A 20,750-nucleotide genomic window follows, 5' to 3' on the forward strand; every position below is an offset into this window, starting at 1 on the left:
TTCAATTTAAAATGGATAAATATAATTTAATTTTTAGCTATCAAAGTTATATACATGAAAAAATTATATTATTATGGAAATAAAATAAAATAATAAATATTATACAAAATATAATATAGAATAATGAAATTAAAAATAAATTTAATTATTATGCACAGTAAATATATTACAATAATATGATTTTGAATAAGGTCATAATAAAAGTCAAACATGTTAAATAATATAAAAATTATTTATGCTAATAATATGTATAAATTAAATTTATGAAAGATTGATATTATATAAAAAATAATATTCAATTTTATTTAATATATATTCTAAAAATTAGGGTTGTTTTTGGTCCGGAAGACCGGGTATCCAAGGTCCCGAGAGTTGGACCGAACACTTAACTGGGTAAACTAGGACCGGACCTAAATAATATTGGTTAATTTTTGAAACGAAACCGATTCGGTGCGTTCGGGTAAACCGGGACCAAACCGAATACTTGAGAATTTGTTATTGAAAAACCGAAATCTAACCGATGATTTTGGATCAGGTATCCCGACCACCCGAATTAGAGAGAAAAAAATAAAAAATAAAAATTTAAGCAAAATTCACATCATTTTCACAATAAAATACAGTAACAAATTAACAGAATCTCATTCCAATTTGAGTATTTGACAGTCACATTACATTTTAATCAAAATTCACATATTCAAGTCACATGTTCAAAATAGAAGTTGATGCAAATAATTAAACATTGTTCAAACATGAGTTATGAAACTTTTGTTTAAAAAAAAAAACACAAAATATCATTACATTTGTTAATGATGCCTCGGAACAATCTCATCATTGGCATTGCAATTATATCTTCAAGTTGTTGTTGTAGAAGAAGCGACAACCGGATCCTCACCAAAATGATATGTTAAAGGTTCATCTTGAGGTTCTTCAAGCTACAAAAGTAAAAGGATAACTTCATAAGCATAAGTAATATAATTATTCAATTAAAATAGACCATAATCAAAGGTTACTTACAATGCTAGCAGTGCAGTCCTTTTCAATTTCATACTTCTCCTTCACCCAATCACCCCCACAAAGAACTATTTCAACTGTCTTAGTTTTTACAGAATGTCGTTTCGGATCAATAACCCTTTTACCAGCACTAAATGTTTATTCAGAAGCAACAGTTGTAACTGGAACAGTTAGAATATCCTTTGCCAATTTACTAAGAACAGGATACTTTGCTTCATTCCCCATCCACCATGTTAAAACATCAAACTTAGTTTTAGGGGGAACTTTCAAGGGAGGCTCCTCGAGATATATTTCAAGATCAGATTTTGAATTAGTGTTACCAACAACAGTTTCTAAAAACATCTCAAAACTCCTCCTTCTCAATCCATAACTAGATCCAACCTCTGGAGTCTCAGATACACGGACATTCTCATCATTGGTTCCATAAGTATCTTGATACAATTGGAAGAATTAGTTGTTAACTCTTATTCATAGGCAGTGGCTTGAGTAGGATTTGGATACAATAATGGATATACTCATTTGATGAAGATCATTTTATACCTATTTGAACAAGTAAAGTTGTCAACCAACTTAAATTCATCTATACCTATTTGCATAATTTATTTTCAACATTGTTTGGCCTTGATTTCATCATAGGCAACAAAAGACACCATGAGGTAACAAAATTGGCCCTAGACACAACTAAATTCATATCAGATTGAGGTAACAGAATTGGCCTCAGAGACTGCTATAATCATATTCATATCTAGCATAATTTCATAATTCATCATAGGCACAATTAAATCACAACTCACTAGGCAGCATAATTAATCATAGGCGCAATTGAGTCACAACTCACAATGTTAGATAATTGAATTTGCCTCAGATTCACAACAAAGACACCATAATTCTTCATAGGCCAAGGTTGAATCACAAGGCACAACAAGGCAACAGAAGTCATCATATGAACAATTCATCAAACAAAACCACAAGCAGATTAGACAGATAGAAGTGGCCTCAACATTTATTTATAGGCAACATAATTCATCATAGGCCAAGATTAAATCAAACAGAAGTACATAACTAAGAAACCGAATTCATCATATGAACAATTCATTAAATAGAAGTACTTTTGGATTGGGCAAATAGAAGTGGCCTCAACTAATACCAATTGATCAAATAGAATCACAATTCAAAACAAGGCAACAAAATTTATCATAGGCCAAGGTTGAATCTCAAAGCAACATACCAAGAAGAATAGTAGCTACCTATTGTACAATACAATGGAAACATAATTAACTATCTACTTGTAAAATGTACATACCTTGGATCAATAACTGCACCAATAAAAATTAATGTATTAGACTCTAACCAATACTTGTCATATTTCAACTTCGTTTCATTAGCAAGCGCTTGCAGCTGAGGATTATTTGAGATGCTTGAAGGTTTATCAAGTAGAACGTTCACCCTGTAAAACTCAGCCAAAAACAAATTGGCAGTATGGTAAGAGGTGCCACTAATAATTGATGTAACATCAGCAAAAACCTCCAAGAACTTGCAAATATCATGAACATCTTCCCAATCATTTGCATCAGGCAAATAGTTGAGAAATGCACCATTTTCTTCAGCATATCTAGGCCAGACTTCTCTGTAGTGGTATCAACCAAGTTGAGTTCCACCTTGTCTTAGTGTCCAACACTTGCATTCTGCCTTTAAGTTGCAACTCATCAACAATTTTTTTGAAGGCTTTACATCTAGTTTCAGAATTCAGCAAGTATTTGACTCCATTTCTAATTTTATCAACAGTCACCTTAATCATATCAAGACCATTTTGAACCAACAAATTTAAGATGTGTGCACAAAATCTCACATGAAACAGTTTACCATTCAATGGTAGATTTCTCCTACCAGAATAATCTCTCTTCAACCTAAAATGCAATTATCATTGGCACTAGCATTATCAACTGAAATTGAAACAACCTTATCCCTTATTCCCCAATCATCCATGACCTTAATCAATTCCTTACACAAAACCTCACCAGAATGTGGTGGTGGCACATTCTTAAAAGATAAAACTCTCTTGTGAAGCTATCATTTTGAATCAATGAAATGACCAGTCACAATCATATAACCTATCATCTGCTCACCAGATCACCACATGTCAATTGTAAGGCCGAACCCTAATGAAGAACAAAACTCAGCAACAAAATCAAATACTTAAACATTTTTTTATCAAAACTCAAGCAATATAAAGAACAAATCAAATACTCAAACAATTTAGGTTAAAATTGTGTTCGAAATTGAAACAAAAAGAACCTCAATTTAAAACCCCAAAACCCTAATGAAGAATAATACTCATCAACATAATCATCTTCTCAAACATTTTTTATCACAACTCAAGCAATATAAACAACAAATACTCAAACAATTTAGATCAAAATTTTGTAACATCATTGAAATAGGGTCAAGAACGATTCCAAAATCTCAACATTTTATGTCAAAATTGATACCAGGTAAAGAAGTCTTCAACATATCAAACATGCAAACATTGTAAACATATTAGAACAGAAAGAAGAAATAAAAGAGTTTGAAAACATTACACAATTGTAGTACTAGTAGGCTTGAAGTCTTGAACAAATCACATTAACAGAAATTATTCAAACACTCGTGCAAGGAACCACTTTGGCTTGATCAGAATTTGGGAGGAAGAAGAAACCCTAGGAGACAGATACAGAACAGAAGAGTGAGAGAGAGAGAGAGAGAGAGAGAGAGAGAAATGAAAAAACTAAAGAATTTATATGAATACTTACCGGGTACCCGTTGAATAAATGGTCCGATTATTTGTTCTGAATATGGATTAAAATTATATCCATTACTAGACCAACATGCGGCCGATCCAATGGTTCGGTTCCAATGAACCGATTCGTGAGTGAATTTCGGCTCTTCAGCTCCAATAACAACCCTACTAAAAACCAACAAAAAATATATTGATATAAATATATCCTATAAAAAAATTATAGAATATATTATAATTTTGGCTCTTCGGCTCTTCTATCTATATTATATTTTATTTATAATAGAGTGCTATTTGAAAAAGATGATGACAACTATTTTAGTGTATTTTTGAATTTTAATTATTTTACAATATTATTGTTTTTTTTATTAATGATTTTGAAAACATAATGATTTAAGATTTATCTTTTTCAAATTTAGTTTTATTTTTAAGACATTAACAATAATCTAAGTTAATATAAAAATATTATAAGATACTTGTATATTTGTTATTTTTATCTTCACAATTTTTAGTGGTCTAAAAAAATAGACAAAAGCAGAAATTCTTTTTTGGAATTTGAGAAATTTTTGAAAGCATGTAACGAGATTATGAAACATTTCTAAACTGGCTTGTGACAACTAAAAAAAATCTACTGTAATTCATTTATAATCTTATAATTTTTAAAATTATAGTAAATAAGAGAGTTGTTCCCTCTCCATAGTATATTCTTTGATTAAATTGAATAAATAAGTTAACGTATTCTTGTTTTTTTTTATTGTTCTTATGTTTTATTATATAGTTTTGCTTTCACTTTTGCTTTTAAACCATTTACTTTAGCATCAAATTTTTTTTTGTGTATTTAAACTTTAAATAATTTTTCTTAATTGTTTTGAGTCATTCTGCAAATATTTCGCAACAAAATTAAAAGGAATTTGACCGAATTATTAAATTATCAGAAGAGACATGTAAAGATATTTCATATTGAAACCTACCTCCAACCTAGCAAATACTTATTATATTTTATATTTTATCATTTAAATTAGTATTAAACAAAATTATAACATTGTTAGTAAATAATAGTAATGGATAATGCTAACACGTGGCTTTAAAGGAAAAATTATTCTTAATAATTGCGTATTAATTTAATTAAAAATTGATAATCAATTTTTCTATTGTTTTTTCTAACATAATCTTTTTATTTTTTATTTTCTTGATTATATGTGTCGGTTGAACAACTCTAGTAGGTTTGAGACAAATTATATGAATAAATAAATAGACTAACCAAATATAGTTGTGCCCATCATATCTTTTAATGTGGAATACGATGTATTGAAGATATCATGTGAAGAGAGATAGTATAGAAAAAGAAAATTTCATAAATAATTAGAAGAACCAAATATGGTTGTAGTTAGAAGAACCAAATAATTAATAGAACCAAATAATTAGAAGAATCAAATGTTGAATGTATAACTTTTGATCAAACGTGATTTTTTGAAATTTATTGATCAATTCACTTTTGCAAGAATTTTTCTAAATATAAATCACATTACATTTAACTAACTTTTACCCAAAATCAATTTTACATAATCAATACACTCAAAATCAAATTTTTTTCCCGCAAAACCAAATTAGCTACAAATTCTAGGCTATTAAAAAAAAAATTCTGTCGCTATAAATACAATTTATATAAAAAATTTAAAATGGGACCAAATGCCACGTGGCATCCATGTCAGCATCTTTGCCACGCTGGTAGTGCCACGTCAGCTCTGTTAACGGACGTTAGCAGGAGGGATTAAAGTGTGGATGAAAAATTTTAGAGGGACTATTCTTTGAAAAAGAATTTAGAGGGATTAAAAACAAAATCTGGAATATTTAGAGGGACTAAAAAGTTCATTAATCCAAAATTTTATAATTGATTGTGAATACTTACCCTTTATGTTTGAATATTGCCTCCACGTGGATAACGTGCAGATAGTCAGGAGTAGATTGCGGATGTAAGGAAGATAACTCTTGAAATATTTTAGTAGTTTTCGTTATTTATAGAGGTGTCTTGCCCTTTGCCCTGATATGTAACATCCGATTGGGAACGCTTTGTGGAATAATTTAATGTCACATTATGTTTTGTTTCAACTCTTTAATAAGACTTATGTCATGAGTTTGGAAGTTGATAATAAATATTATGATGATGATTCTGCTGCGATGTTTTGATTAATTTATGAAGTTGAATAAATAACATGCATATGCATATTTATGAATAGTTTTCATTATGCTTATAACCCGTATTACAGAGCAAGATTATTTTGACTATGTTTTATGACGTGTGACACCCTTATCTGGTAATTTTCAATTAAACTTTTCGTAAAATATATGTGGATTTAAAAGGGTGTTACACCCCTGGGATAATTGATTGTAGTCGTACGTCCAATGCATCTCCGACAACTCTCCTAAAATCTTTAGGCATGTTCGACGAAGTGGGGTATTGATTTATATAGTCGAACGTGCAAATTGTCTACGACAGCACCCATGAAATCTTAAGGCGGGCTCGGTACTGTGGAGCATTGATTGTTGTAGTCGAAAGTGCAAAGCATCTACAACAACACCTCTGAAAAAATTGAATATTGTAGTTGAACGTGCAAAGTATCTCGTCTCTTGAAATTTTTATATATTTTATTATATTTATAGAGTTAAATTAATAATTTAATTTTTACTATTTCTTTTACTATGTGCACTAAACGAACTAATTATGGGATACTTAAAAGCCTAAGACGAAAGGCACAATGATAATGCAAAAGTAGTAAGCGCAAAGAGGAGATAATTCTCTATTTTTTTAAAACATGTAATTTCGTCTCTATGAACACTAGTCGTCCAGATCAATGAGAGAGCATACCACGATCCACAACTCACTCTATACTTTTTGTTTTAAATTGTTCCCACTGTTTAAAAGAAAAAATACATCATTCTCATGTATTTAAATTCTTCTCCCTCTCGTTATTTTTATTTTCTTATTAATTTGAACTCCAAATATTAATATTGCTAATAAACACTCTCTCTACTGTACTAAAAACTCAAATTCATTGCAACAAATTTTACTTCATCATTTATTGAACAATTATGAATTACAAATTTATACTAATGTTCTAAAATGTTATTATTTTTTTTTCTTTCATTTTTTATGATATCAGAAGTAGTTATTATGGAACAAAAATTATGATGTTATTAAAAAACTAATAGTATTATATTGTTGTTCTTAGAAATAAATATTATATATTGTATGGGTGAAATAAGTTATCGTGATTAAATATAAAACTTAAATAGAAGCAAAATAAAGTTATATGTGTGGTTTAAAGTTGAACAAATCAAAAATTAATCCGTCTCTACCCAAATAGCTTGAGCCAAATTATATAAATAAATAAAAAGCCAAACAATGTTCCAATATGCTAACATGTATTTTATTGTGGACCATCCAATAAAAGGTCTAATATTATTACAATTTTACAATTCTAGTTCTTGGACCCTTTTTGGAGAATGTTTTTTTCATACTCAAAAACCTCTTTCTTTTTTGTAAAGATAAGATACTGTATTAAATGAAGCGTTGATGAGTTAGAAATAAATATTAATGTTGCTTTGTCTCTATTTTGGTACATGTTCATTTTTTGAAGACATTTCGTAAATTGAGACTCTATTTGGTACGTATTAAATGACTTCTATCTATTTACAAATTGTTAGGTGAAAACAATTGACGTCAATTGTTTGTCTATTTATTTTCTAGTAATGGCAAATTAATCGTAAAAAATTTAAAGGTCGGTGATTCTAGAAAGTCATAAAATGCAAACTTTAACCGAACACACGTTCCTTAGCACGGATTGCGTTGCGAGTAGGTTGCACATGGTACTGTAGTTTTTAATGTTAGAGTAAATGTAGTAGGTACCTCGTATATAACGAAATGCAAGGTTACGTAGTTGTCTTATTATTGTTAATACTATGGTTAATAGTACTAGATAAATTACTCGTGTTTGATTAAAGTATAGAAATTTAATTATTTTATGAAAAAATATATTTTTATTAAGGGTCAGACTAACGAGTATTTCAGAAACATTCTTTAAAATTTCTATTTTTTAATTAAAAATAAATTCGTGCATTCAAACTTGTTCTAGTATGTTATCAGTAATGGTTTAAGACCGCATGTTTAATTAGCAAAAATAATTATAAATAAAAATAGGAAAATAATTACAACAAATAATAGTTAAAAATGTTGGGAAAATAAAAAACCAGGATCTTGTAACATAGAGTTGATGTGGGGCAAAAAGACTTGGATGTAAAGTTTTGTATTACTTGGATCTTGAAAACACTTGAAAAAAACATATTTACAATTATTAAAGGGAATTTCTTATTCCATCTCATGTCCAAAAGAAAGACCTTTTATAATTTCTAAAATATCTCTATAAAATTGGAAGTATAGTTTCAGTGCACACTATTTATTGTTAAAATTGACTGAAAACCAGAAGTATATTTGCGGTTTCAAACCGACAATATATTGCTGGTTTCTGCTGTTACTAGTATCAGAACCATTTTAATATATTTAAGATTGATTCGCACAGAATACAAATATCTGTACTATTGGAAAAAAGTCATAAATTACTAAATAACAAAAAGCTATTGAACTCGAACTACAAGATACAAAAATGTAATCCAAACCGAATAACAAAAAAGTATAACCAAATAACAAAAAAATCAATAAAAATTACTGAGTATGGCGGATGATGAGTCTGCTTGTCACCCTCGAGGCGTTCCTCCGCGGCCTCTTGTAACAAGGGGTGGCAAAGCAGGCGACCCGTCCCGGCCCGTCGTATGTCCGCCAAAATAAAGCGCGGGGTGGGCAAACCTGCAAATTGAAATGGGCATAAAAACCTAACCCGCCAAGGTGGCGGGTTGGCGAGCGACGGACTTACCCGCCTATTTTTTTATTTTTTTAATATATTTGTTTACATTTTAACTAGATTTTTCACATAGTTTTTAGAACAATTTTTTAAAAAACATTTTTTTAACAAATTTTACTTAAAGATATTTCATATATTCACAAATAAATGTATAAAATAAAATCGTCAAGAATTAGAATTAGTAGAATTAACTTAAAAAATAACGGATTTTGACGGAGCGGCGGGCTTTGGCTGGGCGGACTATGGCGGGCGGCGGATTTTGACGAGACGGGCAATGGCGGACGGCGAACCTAAAATGTCAACCCAACCCGTCATTTTTTGGCGGGTGCGCGGGTCGGCCCGGCGGACCACGACCCATTTTGTCACCTCTACCTGTAACAAGAGCTCTGATGAGAAATTAACACATAATAACAAACTAATATGCAGCGGATATAAAATTCCTCAAACTTGTAAGAACCTATTAGGATCAACAACAAATATATGACAGCAAATCGAACAAATAAAGGCACAAAAGAACACTGATATTTTAACGTAGAAAATTCCTCAATATGAGAGTAAAAATCATGAGTTGTCTAGACCAAAGAAATAACTCCACTATAATCAAATAAGGATACAAGAGTCTTAAAGTGATTCAGAAACTAGTGCTAACACCCAAAAATCACAAAGCAAACTAGCTTTTAAATAAGAATAAAAAAGCTGAAAATTACACAAATCTGCAACTTCAGTGCAAATCAAATATCTCTCAGCTTGGACCTTGTTTTCAAATTCTGAACGGTCAAAAGTTAAATACAGGAGTTGCGAACATGCCCTCTAAATTTGAGCTTAATGCGACGATTAACAAATCAAAAATCGTCGATTTAGCGAGATTTGTTAGAAAAACAAGAGTAGGTTTCTCATTTTCTCTCTCTTTTAAATACTTATTTTCTTTCTATCTCTCTTAACCTTAAATTGATCATTACCACTTAGATAAGTGATACAAATAGGTTAACCATATTAAGACATTTCTCCACATAGAAAGGGAGCTCAATCCCAACAGTCCCATGATTTTGTGAAGGACAAAAAATTTAGTGTTTGTTCAGTCCCTAATCTTAAATTTTGTTTTGTTTCGTAAATATTTTTTAAATAAAACGTTGAACAATTAGAATTGTGATGTCCACTATCCTATTTTTTAACATATCAAACGCACCCTTAGAAATAAATACTATATTTTGTAGGAGTGAAAGAAATACGTTTATAATTTTTCTATCATGATTAATTAAAAGAATTAAATATGTTTTTAGTCCTTCTAAATATTTTATTTTCATTTTTAGTCCCTTGAAAAATATCCTTTAAAGAATTGTCCTCCTATCACACTTTTGGTCCCTCTTGCAACTTATCAATGATTTTTACAACTTAACGATTGAATTAGAGACAGTTTTAGCGACGGTTTATTAATTAACAACTGAATTATAGACGATTTTAGCGCAATTTCAGCAGGAGAGACCAAAAATGTGTGAAATTTTTTAGATATATCATTCTTTAATGAGAATTTTTGCAAGATTTAAAATAAAATATAAAAAATTTATAAAGACCACAAATATATTTAACTTTAGTTAAAAAATAGAGAAAAAAGTCATAAGCTTCGTTTGAACAATTAAAAAGTTAATTCGTCTCTACCCAAATAGCTTAAGACAAATTATATAATTAAGCCATACAATGTCCTGCTTAACATGTATTTTAAGAGAATCTCTTTGTACACTTATATAAGGTGAAAAACACCTCTAAAAACTCTAAAATACCCTTCGCATATGCATATCCGAAAGTACTTTTTCACATTTTCAAGATGTTTCAGATATGCATATCTGAAATGACCTTTTTTCCAATGATTTATCATATAAAAGTTAGAATTAAAATATGAGAGATTTTTTCGCATATGCATATCCGAAACCATCTAAAAACAAATATTTTGGATATGAACGTGCGAATTTTGCTCTGAATCAGTCATTTTTGTAAAAAACTTCATCATTACATTGATAAAATCAGAGAAATGGACTAATTAAAGTTGATACCATTTATCCGATAAAATGATTTGAAAATAACAACTATGTAAAATATTCCAAAATACGAAAATACAGGACAACGATTGTTCTGAAAGTTCAAAATGTACAAATATTACAACACGAAATATAAAACATAAAACGTAGGCAAGTGCTACTGAGTATGCCTAATCCTAACCGCCCGCGACCTCCTTTGCCTCTTATAGCCCACCGCACTGGACGCCTCCTGACCATCCTCTCAACTTTGGCAACCGCCTCTGCACCGCCTTCCTGAATGATTCTTCTATCTAATGCCTCCTTCCTAATCAATTGTATTCGCTGACATATCGGCAGGACATCAGTGGCATGATCATCCTCGACTTGTTGATTTTCCAAGAGCTCCTTATGAGCTGACCTAGGTGGACGCCCAGGAGAAGTCGGTGTCATGATATGATGTGATACTTTAAAAAACCACGTCACGTAATCCTCTACACAGTGCCAGCTCTGGGATGCCCGCATCCCCCGATACTCCTCTGGCACAAAATAATGCGACAAATCCTAATAGATATCAATGAGAGCTCGATAGGTAATTGTGTCGAAAGCATCCTCAAATGGAAACCTAGGTATCATCTGCACACGTCCAAAATGTCTCATGCACTATTTTAGGCAAATACCTGACCATAGTGTTTGTCCCACATGCTAACCATCAGAAATATAATGAGATGCGGTCGAAGGGGACAACATTCCCGTAATCACGGAACAACGTCCGATTTATGTCATCATGAACATTACGATCGAGTTATACTTGACATGGCGTCACTTTATGATTCCCCATTTGGAGGAGGTATCTTGCAACCCTAGGCATGTTGTCAGTATACAACGGATCATGATCGTAGCCATGAATGCGATGGAAGTAAGAGATGATTCAGCTCTAAAACACAAATAGAAAAATATGTAAGAAAACATTAATAAATAACAGATTCAATGTCATATAATTGAAATGAAAGGTACCATGAGGAGTGTGTAAGAGCCAGTCAACTGCCTAGTCCTTCAGTTGCATGCTTCATTCAGCTTTTGGTATATATATACCAAAATGGCAGCTCCCCAGTTCCACTCATGAGCTGTAGTCAAATAAATAAAATACTGAAGGTATGTCATGTCCACGTAGGTTGCACTTTTGTCCACAAAGAGGGATGTGGCAACCAAGAACATGAACCAACATCACAAAGCACAACCGCAGTGGTACTCAACAAAAATCGCATCACCATCATCCTCGGCCCCAACTTCCGCCACTAAGTGGTGTTCATAAGGCACTTTCAGGGTGTAGAATCTAACATGGGCCCCATTCGTTGTTCTGCACTCATTTGCTGCCGCAAATTGATCCATACACAAATAATCTACCATCCACTCAACCGCCTCAACCCGTTGTATCCGAGAATGGTTCAATAACCTCCCTTGATAAGTGGGTGGAGCATACAAGCCACGTCATGGAGGGTGACCGTCAACTCGCCAACAGGAAAGTGGAAAGAAGACGTCTCCTTGTGCCATCTTTCGGCAAATGCCCCCTGCATGCCATGGCTTATGGTAAAATATCTAGTACAACATAATTCACCAAGTCCGGATTCAATAATAACATCATTAAACCACTCAGCATGTGGTTTAAATAAATCAAAGATTTTCCGCGAATGGTTCACGGATCTAATGGGCAAACGTTCCTGTCACAACAAAAAAAAACAATAACTTCAATGTTAGTTGTTGCTGGATAATGAATAAACCGTTTAAATCCATCCCAAATATTTGCGAGTAAATCGTTTAAATGAAAAAGAGCAAAAAAAAAAACCTCTCCATCCCAAATATGTCGAGCGGAATGGTCATGATAGTATATCAAGAAGGAAGTGTCAGAAGGCCCTTTCGGGTAGTTGATGTTTTCCCCCTCCATTGTTGCATCGATCCAAGCAACATGTGCATCATAAACATCCTCCTGAGCAACCTCGTCATGCTCAGGGTGAACCTCCTCCTCAAGTACCCCATCCTACTCTGGTACCTCCTCCTCCCGAGTAACCTCAATCTGCTCATGGTCACGAGAGAATGACGTCTGAGACAGGCTACTCCTCGGTGCAGATGAGGACCTTGTAGGCGCTTCCTCCTGTCGGACTCAACTCCGTCCTCGAGTCATTCCTTGTTGTGCAACTCTCTCACACCGAGCAGAGACTGTCTGGCTTGACCTGCCTTGTCTTAGTTGATCCGTCGGTAATTGGTTGTCAGTCATTTTCCTGAAACAAGCAATAAAGAAATTAAAAATAAATATTTAAAAAAACAACTCATGGAAGATTTCACAAGTGCATATCCGAAACTGGTTAGAGGAAATTTTGAAAATGAACTTGCGAAACAACCTGCGATCGGTCATTTTTTGCAAAGATGCTCTTCTTGCCCTAAGTCCTCCCAAAAATTGATTTTTACACCAAAACACCAAAATTTTACTTCTATAACATCAACATATATATTATTATTGATTATAACTAACTTAAAATCAATTTTAGCAATGGAATAAATTTTTAAAAATTTTACACAGTGTTGGAGTTTGGAAAGTGCTTTGAAGATGACTTGAAATGAGTCGGAGATACTTCAAAAGAACATTTGATACTTCAATCTAAGTGAAGCATTATTTCAAATAAGTAAAAATACAAATTTTGAAAAAAAAAAATGAGTTTTGGGTGTCTTTGAACATACAAATGAAGAGTGAGAAAAATCGTCTGTTGACGCTGGACTAAATTTAATAATTTTGAATATGCATGTTCGAACTCATTTTTTTTCTAAAAAAAAACGACTTGAATGCATATGCGAAGTCAAATTTTTTAGAAAAAAAAAGTTCGAATGTACACATGTAAATTCTAAAAATATTTTAGAATTTTTACTAGAGACCTTTAAAAAGATGCATGGTTGTGTAAAGAGATTTTTTTATTAAATATTTTAATATAGACCATTCAATAAAAGGTCAATATAATTACATGTCTATTTTTTGGAGAATGTCTTTTGTACATTCATATCCTATTTTTTTCATGAAAAGGTAAGATAATGTATTAAATGAAGTGTTGATGAGTTAGAGATAAATATTAATGTTGTTTTGTATTATTATGTTCATTTTATGATATTTTGGATGAGACTTTAGATAATTTGGTATATATTAAATGTCTAGTACCATTTTACAAATTGTTAGATGAAAATAATTGACGTCAATTGATGTCTATTCTTTTCTAATATTAGCAAATTGAATATAGTTGAATTTGGAAAAGTTCCTTGAAACCATCTCAATTTCACGCGGCTTAAAATATGGGTTAGACATTTTGACTTTTATTTTATTGACGTATAAAGTTAAGATTATAAAATATAAAGGTCGGTGATATAACAAATAAAATATGTACTATCAATATAAAATAATTTTATATTGACAAGTTAATATAAAATAATTTTATATTAACATCAATTAATATACTTATGGTGGAGCACTTTTCTCTCTCAATCAACTACTATAAAAAGACAAGGGTGGGTGGAGTAGCTCAGTTGGCACTTACCGACTGAGCGTAGGGATGTCAACAGGGTAGAGATTGTTCGGAGGATGCTTCTCCGCTCTCCGCCCCGCCCCCAAATTTATTCCCCATCCCCAATCTCCGCCACGGGAGAATATTTCCCTTCATCCTCATCCCCATAGATCCCCACGGAAATTGAATCTTAAGAAATTTTTTACACTTTTTGATCAAAACTATGACACTAGTATTTTGTTTTTTTTCCGTTTTAAAGTGTTATCGGGGGAACTTTTCCCTCCATCCCCATCCCCACGGAGAAAAAAATCCCCAACTTTGAATCTCCACACAGATATTTCCCACAGGGATCTCCATTAACAGATGCAATTGACATCCCTAACTGAGCAGGTGTAGGCTGTTGGTCCAGGGTTCGATCCTCGGTAGTTGCAATGTAGTAACCCATCTTCCACATCTCCGCGTTCAGCCAGCAGATTTGAAATCTCTTCTTCAAACTCTAAATATTTGTAGTAAACAAAACAATAGAAAGTATCACTGCAATGTAAAATAAAGGCATTATAGAAGTCAATACATAAATGTAACATAAACGTTGTTCAGTTATTCAAAAAAGTTATAGAAATGTTGTATCAGAGCTATATAATTAAAAGTTCATAAATTCAAAAGTTAAAGGTTATAAAAGTTAAGAAATGGAATAGCATAATATGCATAATGGACAAAGTTGGTATGCATAAGAAGGTTTGAAAGTAAAACAATGCAAATATCAAAATTAATTTCATCGAAACACATAAGTCAAAATAAATGTAGGTAGAGAGATAATTTCTTACTTCATTATCAATAAAAATCATCCTGAAGTGCTCTCTTTGGTGTTAGATATCGTGGTTCACTTGTGACCGCAACCATCCACAATTTTTTACAATGTATGGTGAATGATTTAAGATTTGCATGGTGAATGATCTAAAGTGAACTAGAAATAAAAATATTAGGGTTTAAAAAGCAAGAAGAAAAAAATCAGGTCAGCTATTTCTCGGGATGAGAGTGACGGGGTTTTGTAGAAAAATTCCAATGGGTTGATTAATGTTGGAAAAGGGGAAATTGAACATTAAAAATGCAAATGTGTGATAGAAATTTGAATGATTGATTTGATAGATAATTTATTTAGAACTTGAAAATAACAGTTCAATTGAAACCGGAGAAGAATGAGTTATTGTTGTGCAAATTAAGCAATGATTGATTTCAAACTAAATGATGCAATTAATTGAAAAAGACAAAAATTAAACTAAGAATAATTTTGGTGGCCAAAAAGGATGTTAACAATTTCAAAAACAAACCAAAAGAAAAAGGATGTTAGGTTTGAATTGATGCTTTACGATGATAAATCAAGTCTATTATCAAATGATTTGTCATTAGACCATTAAGTTGTTACTTCATTTGTTCATAAAACCCACAATGTAATTTCAAGAAGTGGATATAGGAAAGTTAATGGAAGAGGAGAAGGACAAGTTTGGTAGTTACTTTCACTATATTAGTATGGAATGTTTAATGTTTAGAAAAATCTATTTTATTTATTTATGATTCTGAAAATGAGACATCGATGAACAATACGTGAAATTATCAACACAAGAGAAGAAGAATTGAAAGATTAATATTCAGTACAGTAATATTTATTGATATTACATGGATTTATTTAATCTAATGGTTAAAATTAGCTGTATATGAGTGAGGAACTTAATTGTCCCTCACTCTAGAATCCATTTTTTTTATATTATAAACTTTTTATTATAATTTTTATTTGAGATTAAAAACACAATTTGGACTTTTGTAAAAGGGCTCAAAGTTAATGAGCTAAATCAAAAGAGAAACTCCACCTAATTGAATCAGAATTGAATCAGTTAATCAAGATTTTTTTTTTTTGCAAGATATTAAAAATGATAAACCATTTAAGAGGTGTTGTTTTATTTCTGGAAAAAAGTGAGAGAGCGTAACCACGATTGATGCCTTTGAAAGCAATCTCTTTTTAATTTTAATTATTTATTTTCAATTATTTATTATAATTTTGATTTGGGATTAGAAAAACAACTGGGACTTTCGTGTAAAATGTAAATGGACTTAAAGTTAATCAACTAAATCAAAAGAGATTAAAATTGAATTAGTGAATCAATATAATTTTAAAGATTTTTTTTAAGAAATTAAAAATAATAACAACCATTTAAAAACATTTTTTTTGTGTAGAAAATTGTACTCAATTAAGGGGCTAAAAGAAGAAACATTATACTTTGACTACCTTTTAAAGATTTTTTTTACTAAATTGACAATAGATGGCAAATATTAAAATTAAACACATTATTCATTTATTTAAAGAATTTTTTTGTTTGGCCGGACATAATGATTGACAATAAAATACTATGTTGAGGTATAACATTTTTCACGAACTTAACTTAAAAAGACTCCAAGTCTAATGACTTAAAAATGTCTCACTCGAATTCTTTCTTTTTGAACCATTTTTCTAAAACTTAATTTGATGTTTTTTGTTTTTATGATTATTACAATCAAAATCTCTCAAATAATCATATAAAATTTTCAAGAAAACTTGGAGAACTGTCTTTCAATTTGACCAGTTTTTCCAGTCTTCTCAATAGCACCAAAAAATGAAAAGATCAAGTAAGTTGTTCAATTTTCCCATCACCAAACTTGCAACGAATATTAGTTCAAAATCTAATGGGACAATTAAGAACTGGAATCATCAGTCTCTACTCAGTTACTCTGTGTTGTATATGTACAAGAAGAAATAATCAGAGCATTAGTTTTATATTTACACGCAAAGTTTATCTCTCATTCCATCTCAAATTCAGCATACAAGGTAATTACATCTGTATTGAACCATTGGAAGTTGATGTATCAGATTCCAGTTTGCAGTCAGATTGTAGAGCTGATAACCATGAGTCCACCTGAAAAAGGAATAAAGGCGGGAGCTACTTTGTTTAACATGATGAAAATAGATACGCCGTGCAGTTACTAGAAGTTGATAATCCATAAAATATGTAGAAAACTATTTGTTGATTGTTCACTGTATAATGTTAACTACTAAGAAACAAATATTCATAAGTTTTTCTTTCTTACTAATTAAGTATTCTTAAGTTAGACATACCTGTATCTTAGAACTGCTTGAACATTCATATCGTAAACCTTGTCGAGTTAAAATAGAAAAGGCGTATCTCATCTCACCATCTTCACGCTTAAAACTTGGTAATTGGTTTACTTCAACAATGTCAGATAGAAGCGTTGAATCTTGAGGACTTAAGTCTGCAATGTCAGATAGTTGTTTTGTCATGCATTTAACTAGAAAATGAAGATCAAGCTACTCTTTAGCACTTAACAGACATATATAAAAAATGTCAATCTACAAAAGTTCTTTTGACTAAAACTGTTGAAAGCCACATGTTAGCGAAACTCGCGTTCAATTCAGATCGAGTACAATAACAAAAAAGTGTTTTTTGTTTTGACATTGAAGTGTGAAGAAAACTACAGCTCTGCGTAGACTACATACCTGTACACAACAAATATAAGAATAAACATTCACCCTGAAGAACAACAAAGCGAGGAAGCCAATCATCTACTTCGGTATCATCAATAGTTGGAGGTTCACCCGGTAGTGCCGCCCATCTCTGTAGCAAAAAAGGGACAGCCAGTTAGTACTAATCTGTTAGGTAATGACAGACAGATAGATGCAAAGTAAACTAATGGAGGTTTGGAAAGTAAGTACAGTTCGGATGTATAAATATCCAGATAGACGAGCTGACCGTAAAATTTCATCAATATTTTCCAACCTGTATCAAAGAAAAAGATCAAAGTTGATGATATCTTGTAGACTTGTAGTATCACATTGTATGACAGAAAATGTTGCAACAGTCAAAAGGTAAGGATCACTCACTGAGCTTTTAACTGAGCCTCCTTCTCTTCTAAATCAACAAGTTCTGATCGAAGAGACTCTACTTCTGCAGCTGTTAACTGAACCTACAAAATACAAATGACGTTGGTAAGATATAACAGAACCTTCATAATGACAAAAGAAATGCAGTGCAAAATCTTGTCAAAGCAAACCTTTCCCTGACTACCATGATTGGGGCTCCATGGCAGCCTCCGAAGAGTAAACAACTTCAACATGAAAGCAGCCTGCAATGTTGTTCAAATCCACAGGCACAGCTAAGCTAGATCGCGTGATTGATTTCTATTAGAATCAAACTCAACTAATGACTTCCATATTGTTGATCTCTCTCTTCCCTTTCCAACCAGAAAACAATGCCTCAAAGACTTACGATTAAGCGATATTCAGTAATAAGTGTTCCGTTCAACACAACACGTTGGAACTTGAAAGTGGAATGCAAGTGATGAAAAATCCTGAAACATCAAGAATGCCAAGAAATTGGATATGAACTAAAACAAAGTTGCTGCTAAACTATTGAAAACTAAGATAAAACTTGTTCATCAAGTTAAGTGCAATAATCAAGAGTGGAGGATTCATCAAGTAACTCTTCCACAAAACAAAAAAGAAAGCACATTTACAGTAGAACAGTGATTAACCGATTAGATTTAAATCAAATTAAATTCCTAATTGATCAACCTCATTCATCAATTTAAAAATGAAAAAACAGAACAATCCAAGAGAATTAAAAAAAGAAATACCTCTTTTCTTTAGCTTTAAATTACTAAAAAACTAGAAGACAGTATTGTGGAAGTTAGAAATTGGATCATCTCCTTCCTTTGTAGGACGAAAACGACGGATGCTGCTGCTGCTTCCTACTGATTACGCCAATGGATTTCTTTCAAACGAAGGAATCAACCCTAAGTACTACGGCACCAACGTCTCTAATCTTTTTGTTTTGTTTAGCTTAAACATCATTGCTAACCTACCTTTCTTTCTTTCTTTATGTTTATCCAAAATTATAATTTATTTTTAATTAATTTTTGTGTCATAAATTTATATGCTTTCAATCACTTTTGAGTGTCATAATTTTTGTGTCATAATTAAACCATGATAAATACCGATTCATTTAGCTCGATTTGGTTTTTAATAAATTAATATGTGTTGAATCATTGCATGTTTGAATCAGTGGTGGTATTGTTGTGATTATAATGAATCAGACAAAAATATGGATCTTCGATAAAAACTTTGAGATTTCATCAAACTTGTCATTGATTCAAATTGAAGTTTTGTCTTTTTTTTTTCTCTTTTAAATTGTTATAGAGCAAATGGTTAATAAGTTGTGCTACAAATTTCTTAATGATAAAATTAATATTTTTAAAAATAATTTTATTGTCTTGGAATACACAATATTATTATGCATGAGTCTTTGTGTTTTTTTTAAAAGATCCAATGTTTTTTGTGTTAGAAAATCAAAAGTATCAAAGATAAATGGTATTAGAACATGTTGATTACACATTTTCTCATGCTTAACCACTTTACTTGAAGCGGCTTTGAAAGTTGTCAGTCATATAGTAAAATCTACAGTCCTCATTCCCAACAGTGGGAAAACCCCAATCAAGTATACACATACATGTTTTCCTCTTACCCACTTGTACACCAGAACATTTGTTGGGCTAAGTGTTGATTTTCTCTTTTGTGGGTTAGTAAAGAAATTCACAAGCACACATTTCTTTATAGATACCCCAGCACGTCGAAATACATTAAATAAGACATTTATAACTAAGTCATGTCGGTATTTGAATCTTGGAAGCTCCTTACAATGAATTGTGTGTTTCTTAAATATATCCAAGAACACATTGTTGAAAACATGGCAAACCTCATAAGCAAGAAACAAGGGAATCATAAGTCGATATTTAAGGATGGTACGGTACTCTACCGGGGACATATGTTGACCTAAACCATTAATAGGGATAACAAGGAGAAAATCTTGAGTATGTGTTGCTTGTTAACAACCAAAAATTGCTTTCTATGTTGTGGTCATGTCAAACGTTACATTTGTGTCCTAAATAATTTTACTAAAAAGGGCATTCGTCGAAACACGTTGTGCTTTAGGAGGGACAGTGTTCTTGCTAGTAAAATTGACAAGGTCAAAAATTGGTATTACGACACTAATACCATTCAAAGCTTTGTCGAAATTAAGGTCCATACCGTATATCCCCCCCGTCTCTTAATATATGAACCTATAACACCCAATATTAGGCCCTAGTAGCCACAAACACGTATGAGGCATTCTCTATTGTCAATCCTTTAACTCTAATAGGTAAAGAAGTCATTCTCCATTTAAGGTCCATGAATAAAGGACCTCCACTGACCACGATATCTTCTACTGCCTTCAAAACTCTTTATCAAACCAAATAATCACTTTCTCCCTATGATTAGGTTGGCATATTCTAAGGTCAAAAAAGAATTTGGCGATACTCGTGCAAGATCAAATTAGAAAAAGCTCACTCTGAGGATCCCTTAGTTGTGGCAAAATATGCATTAACTTAACATCCTTGGTTGTTATCTTCACGG

The 20,750-nt window shown here is 31.8% G+C and overlaps 1 protein-coding gene and 1 long non-coding RNA gene across 2 annotated transcripts; both read right to left on the minus strand.

The window, feature by feature from the left end:
* Positions 1 to 600: 600 nt before the first annotated feature.
* On the minus strand, positions 601 to 3,953 carry LOC131647086 (uncharacterized). Its single transcript, XR_009297734.1, has 5 exons — positions 3,801 to 3,953; positions 3,591 to 3,707; positions 2,315 to 3,170; positions 1,015 to 1,551; positions 601 to 932 (listed from the first exon to the last, which is right to left on the minus strand). It is a non-coding gene; the product is annotated as an uncharacterized LOC131647086 (long non-coding RNA).
* Positions 3,954 to 16,970: 13,017 nt separating this feature from the next.
* On the minus strand, positions 16,971 to 19,146 carry LOC131647087 (uncharacterized). The gene is made up of 7 exons (XM_058917000.1): positions 18,935 to 19,146; positions 18,353 to 18,649; positions 18,183 to 18,265; positions 18,015 to 18,078; positions 17,799 to 17,916; positions 17,400 to 17,554; positions 16,971 to 17,199 (listed from the first exon to the last, which is right to left on the minus strand). The coding sequence occupies exons 2-7, from the start codon at positions 18,413 to 18,415 to the stop codon at positions 17,116 to 17,118; spliced, it is 567 nt and encodes a 188-aa protein (XP_058772983.1). The 5' UTR covers positions 18,416 to 18,649; positions 18,935 to 19,146; the 3' UTR covers positions 16,971 to 17,115.
* Positions 19,147 to 20,750: the final 1,604 nt, after the last annotated feature.

This window comes from Vicia villosa, linkage group LG2 (assembly GCF_029867415.1).
Source record: "Vicia villosa cultivar HV-30 ecotype Madison, WI linkage group LG2, Vvil1.0, whole genome shotgun sequence".
In the NCBI taxonomy this organism is placed as follows: Eukaryota; Viridiplantae; Streptophyta; class Magnoliopsida; order Fabales; family Fabaceae; genus Vicia; species Vicia villosa.

Coding starts and splice junctions, on each gene's coding strand:
- LOC131647087 (XM_058917000.1), bottom strand. CDS start 18,415: ATGTTGAAGTTGTTTACTCTTCGGAGGCTGCCATGGAGCCCCAATCAT. Junction 18,266..18,352: donor ATCATGGTAGTCAGGGAAAG/GTTTGCTTTGAC, acceptor TGTATTTTGTAG/GTTCAGTTAACAGCTGCAGA. Junction 17,200..17,399: donor CAAGCAGTTCTAAGATACAG/GTATGTCTAACT, acceptor TTCCTTTTTCAG/GTGGACTCATGGTTATCAGC.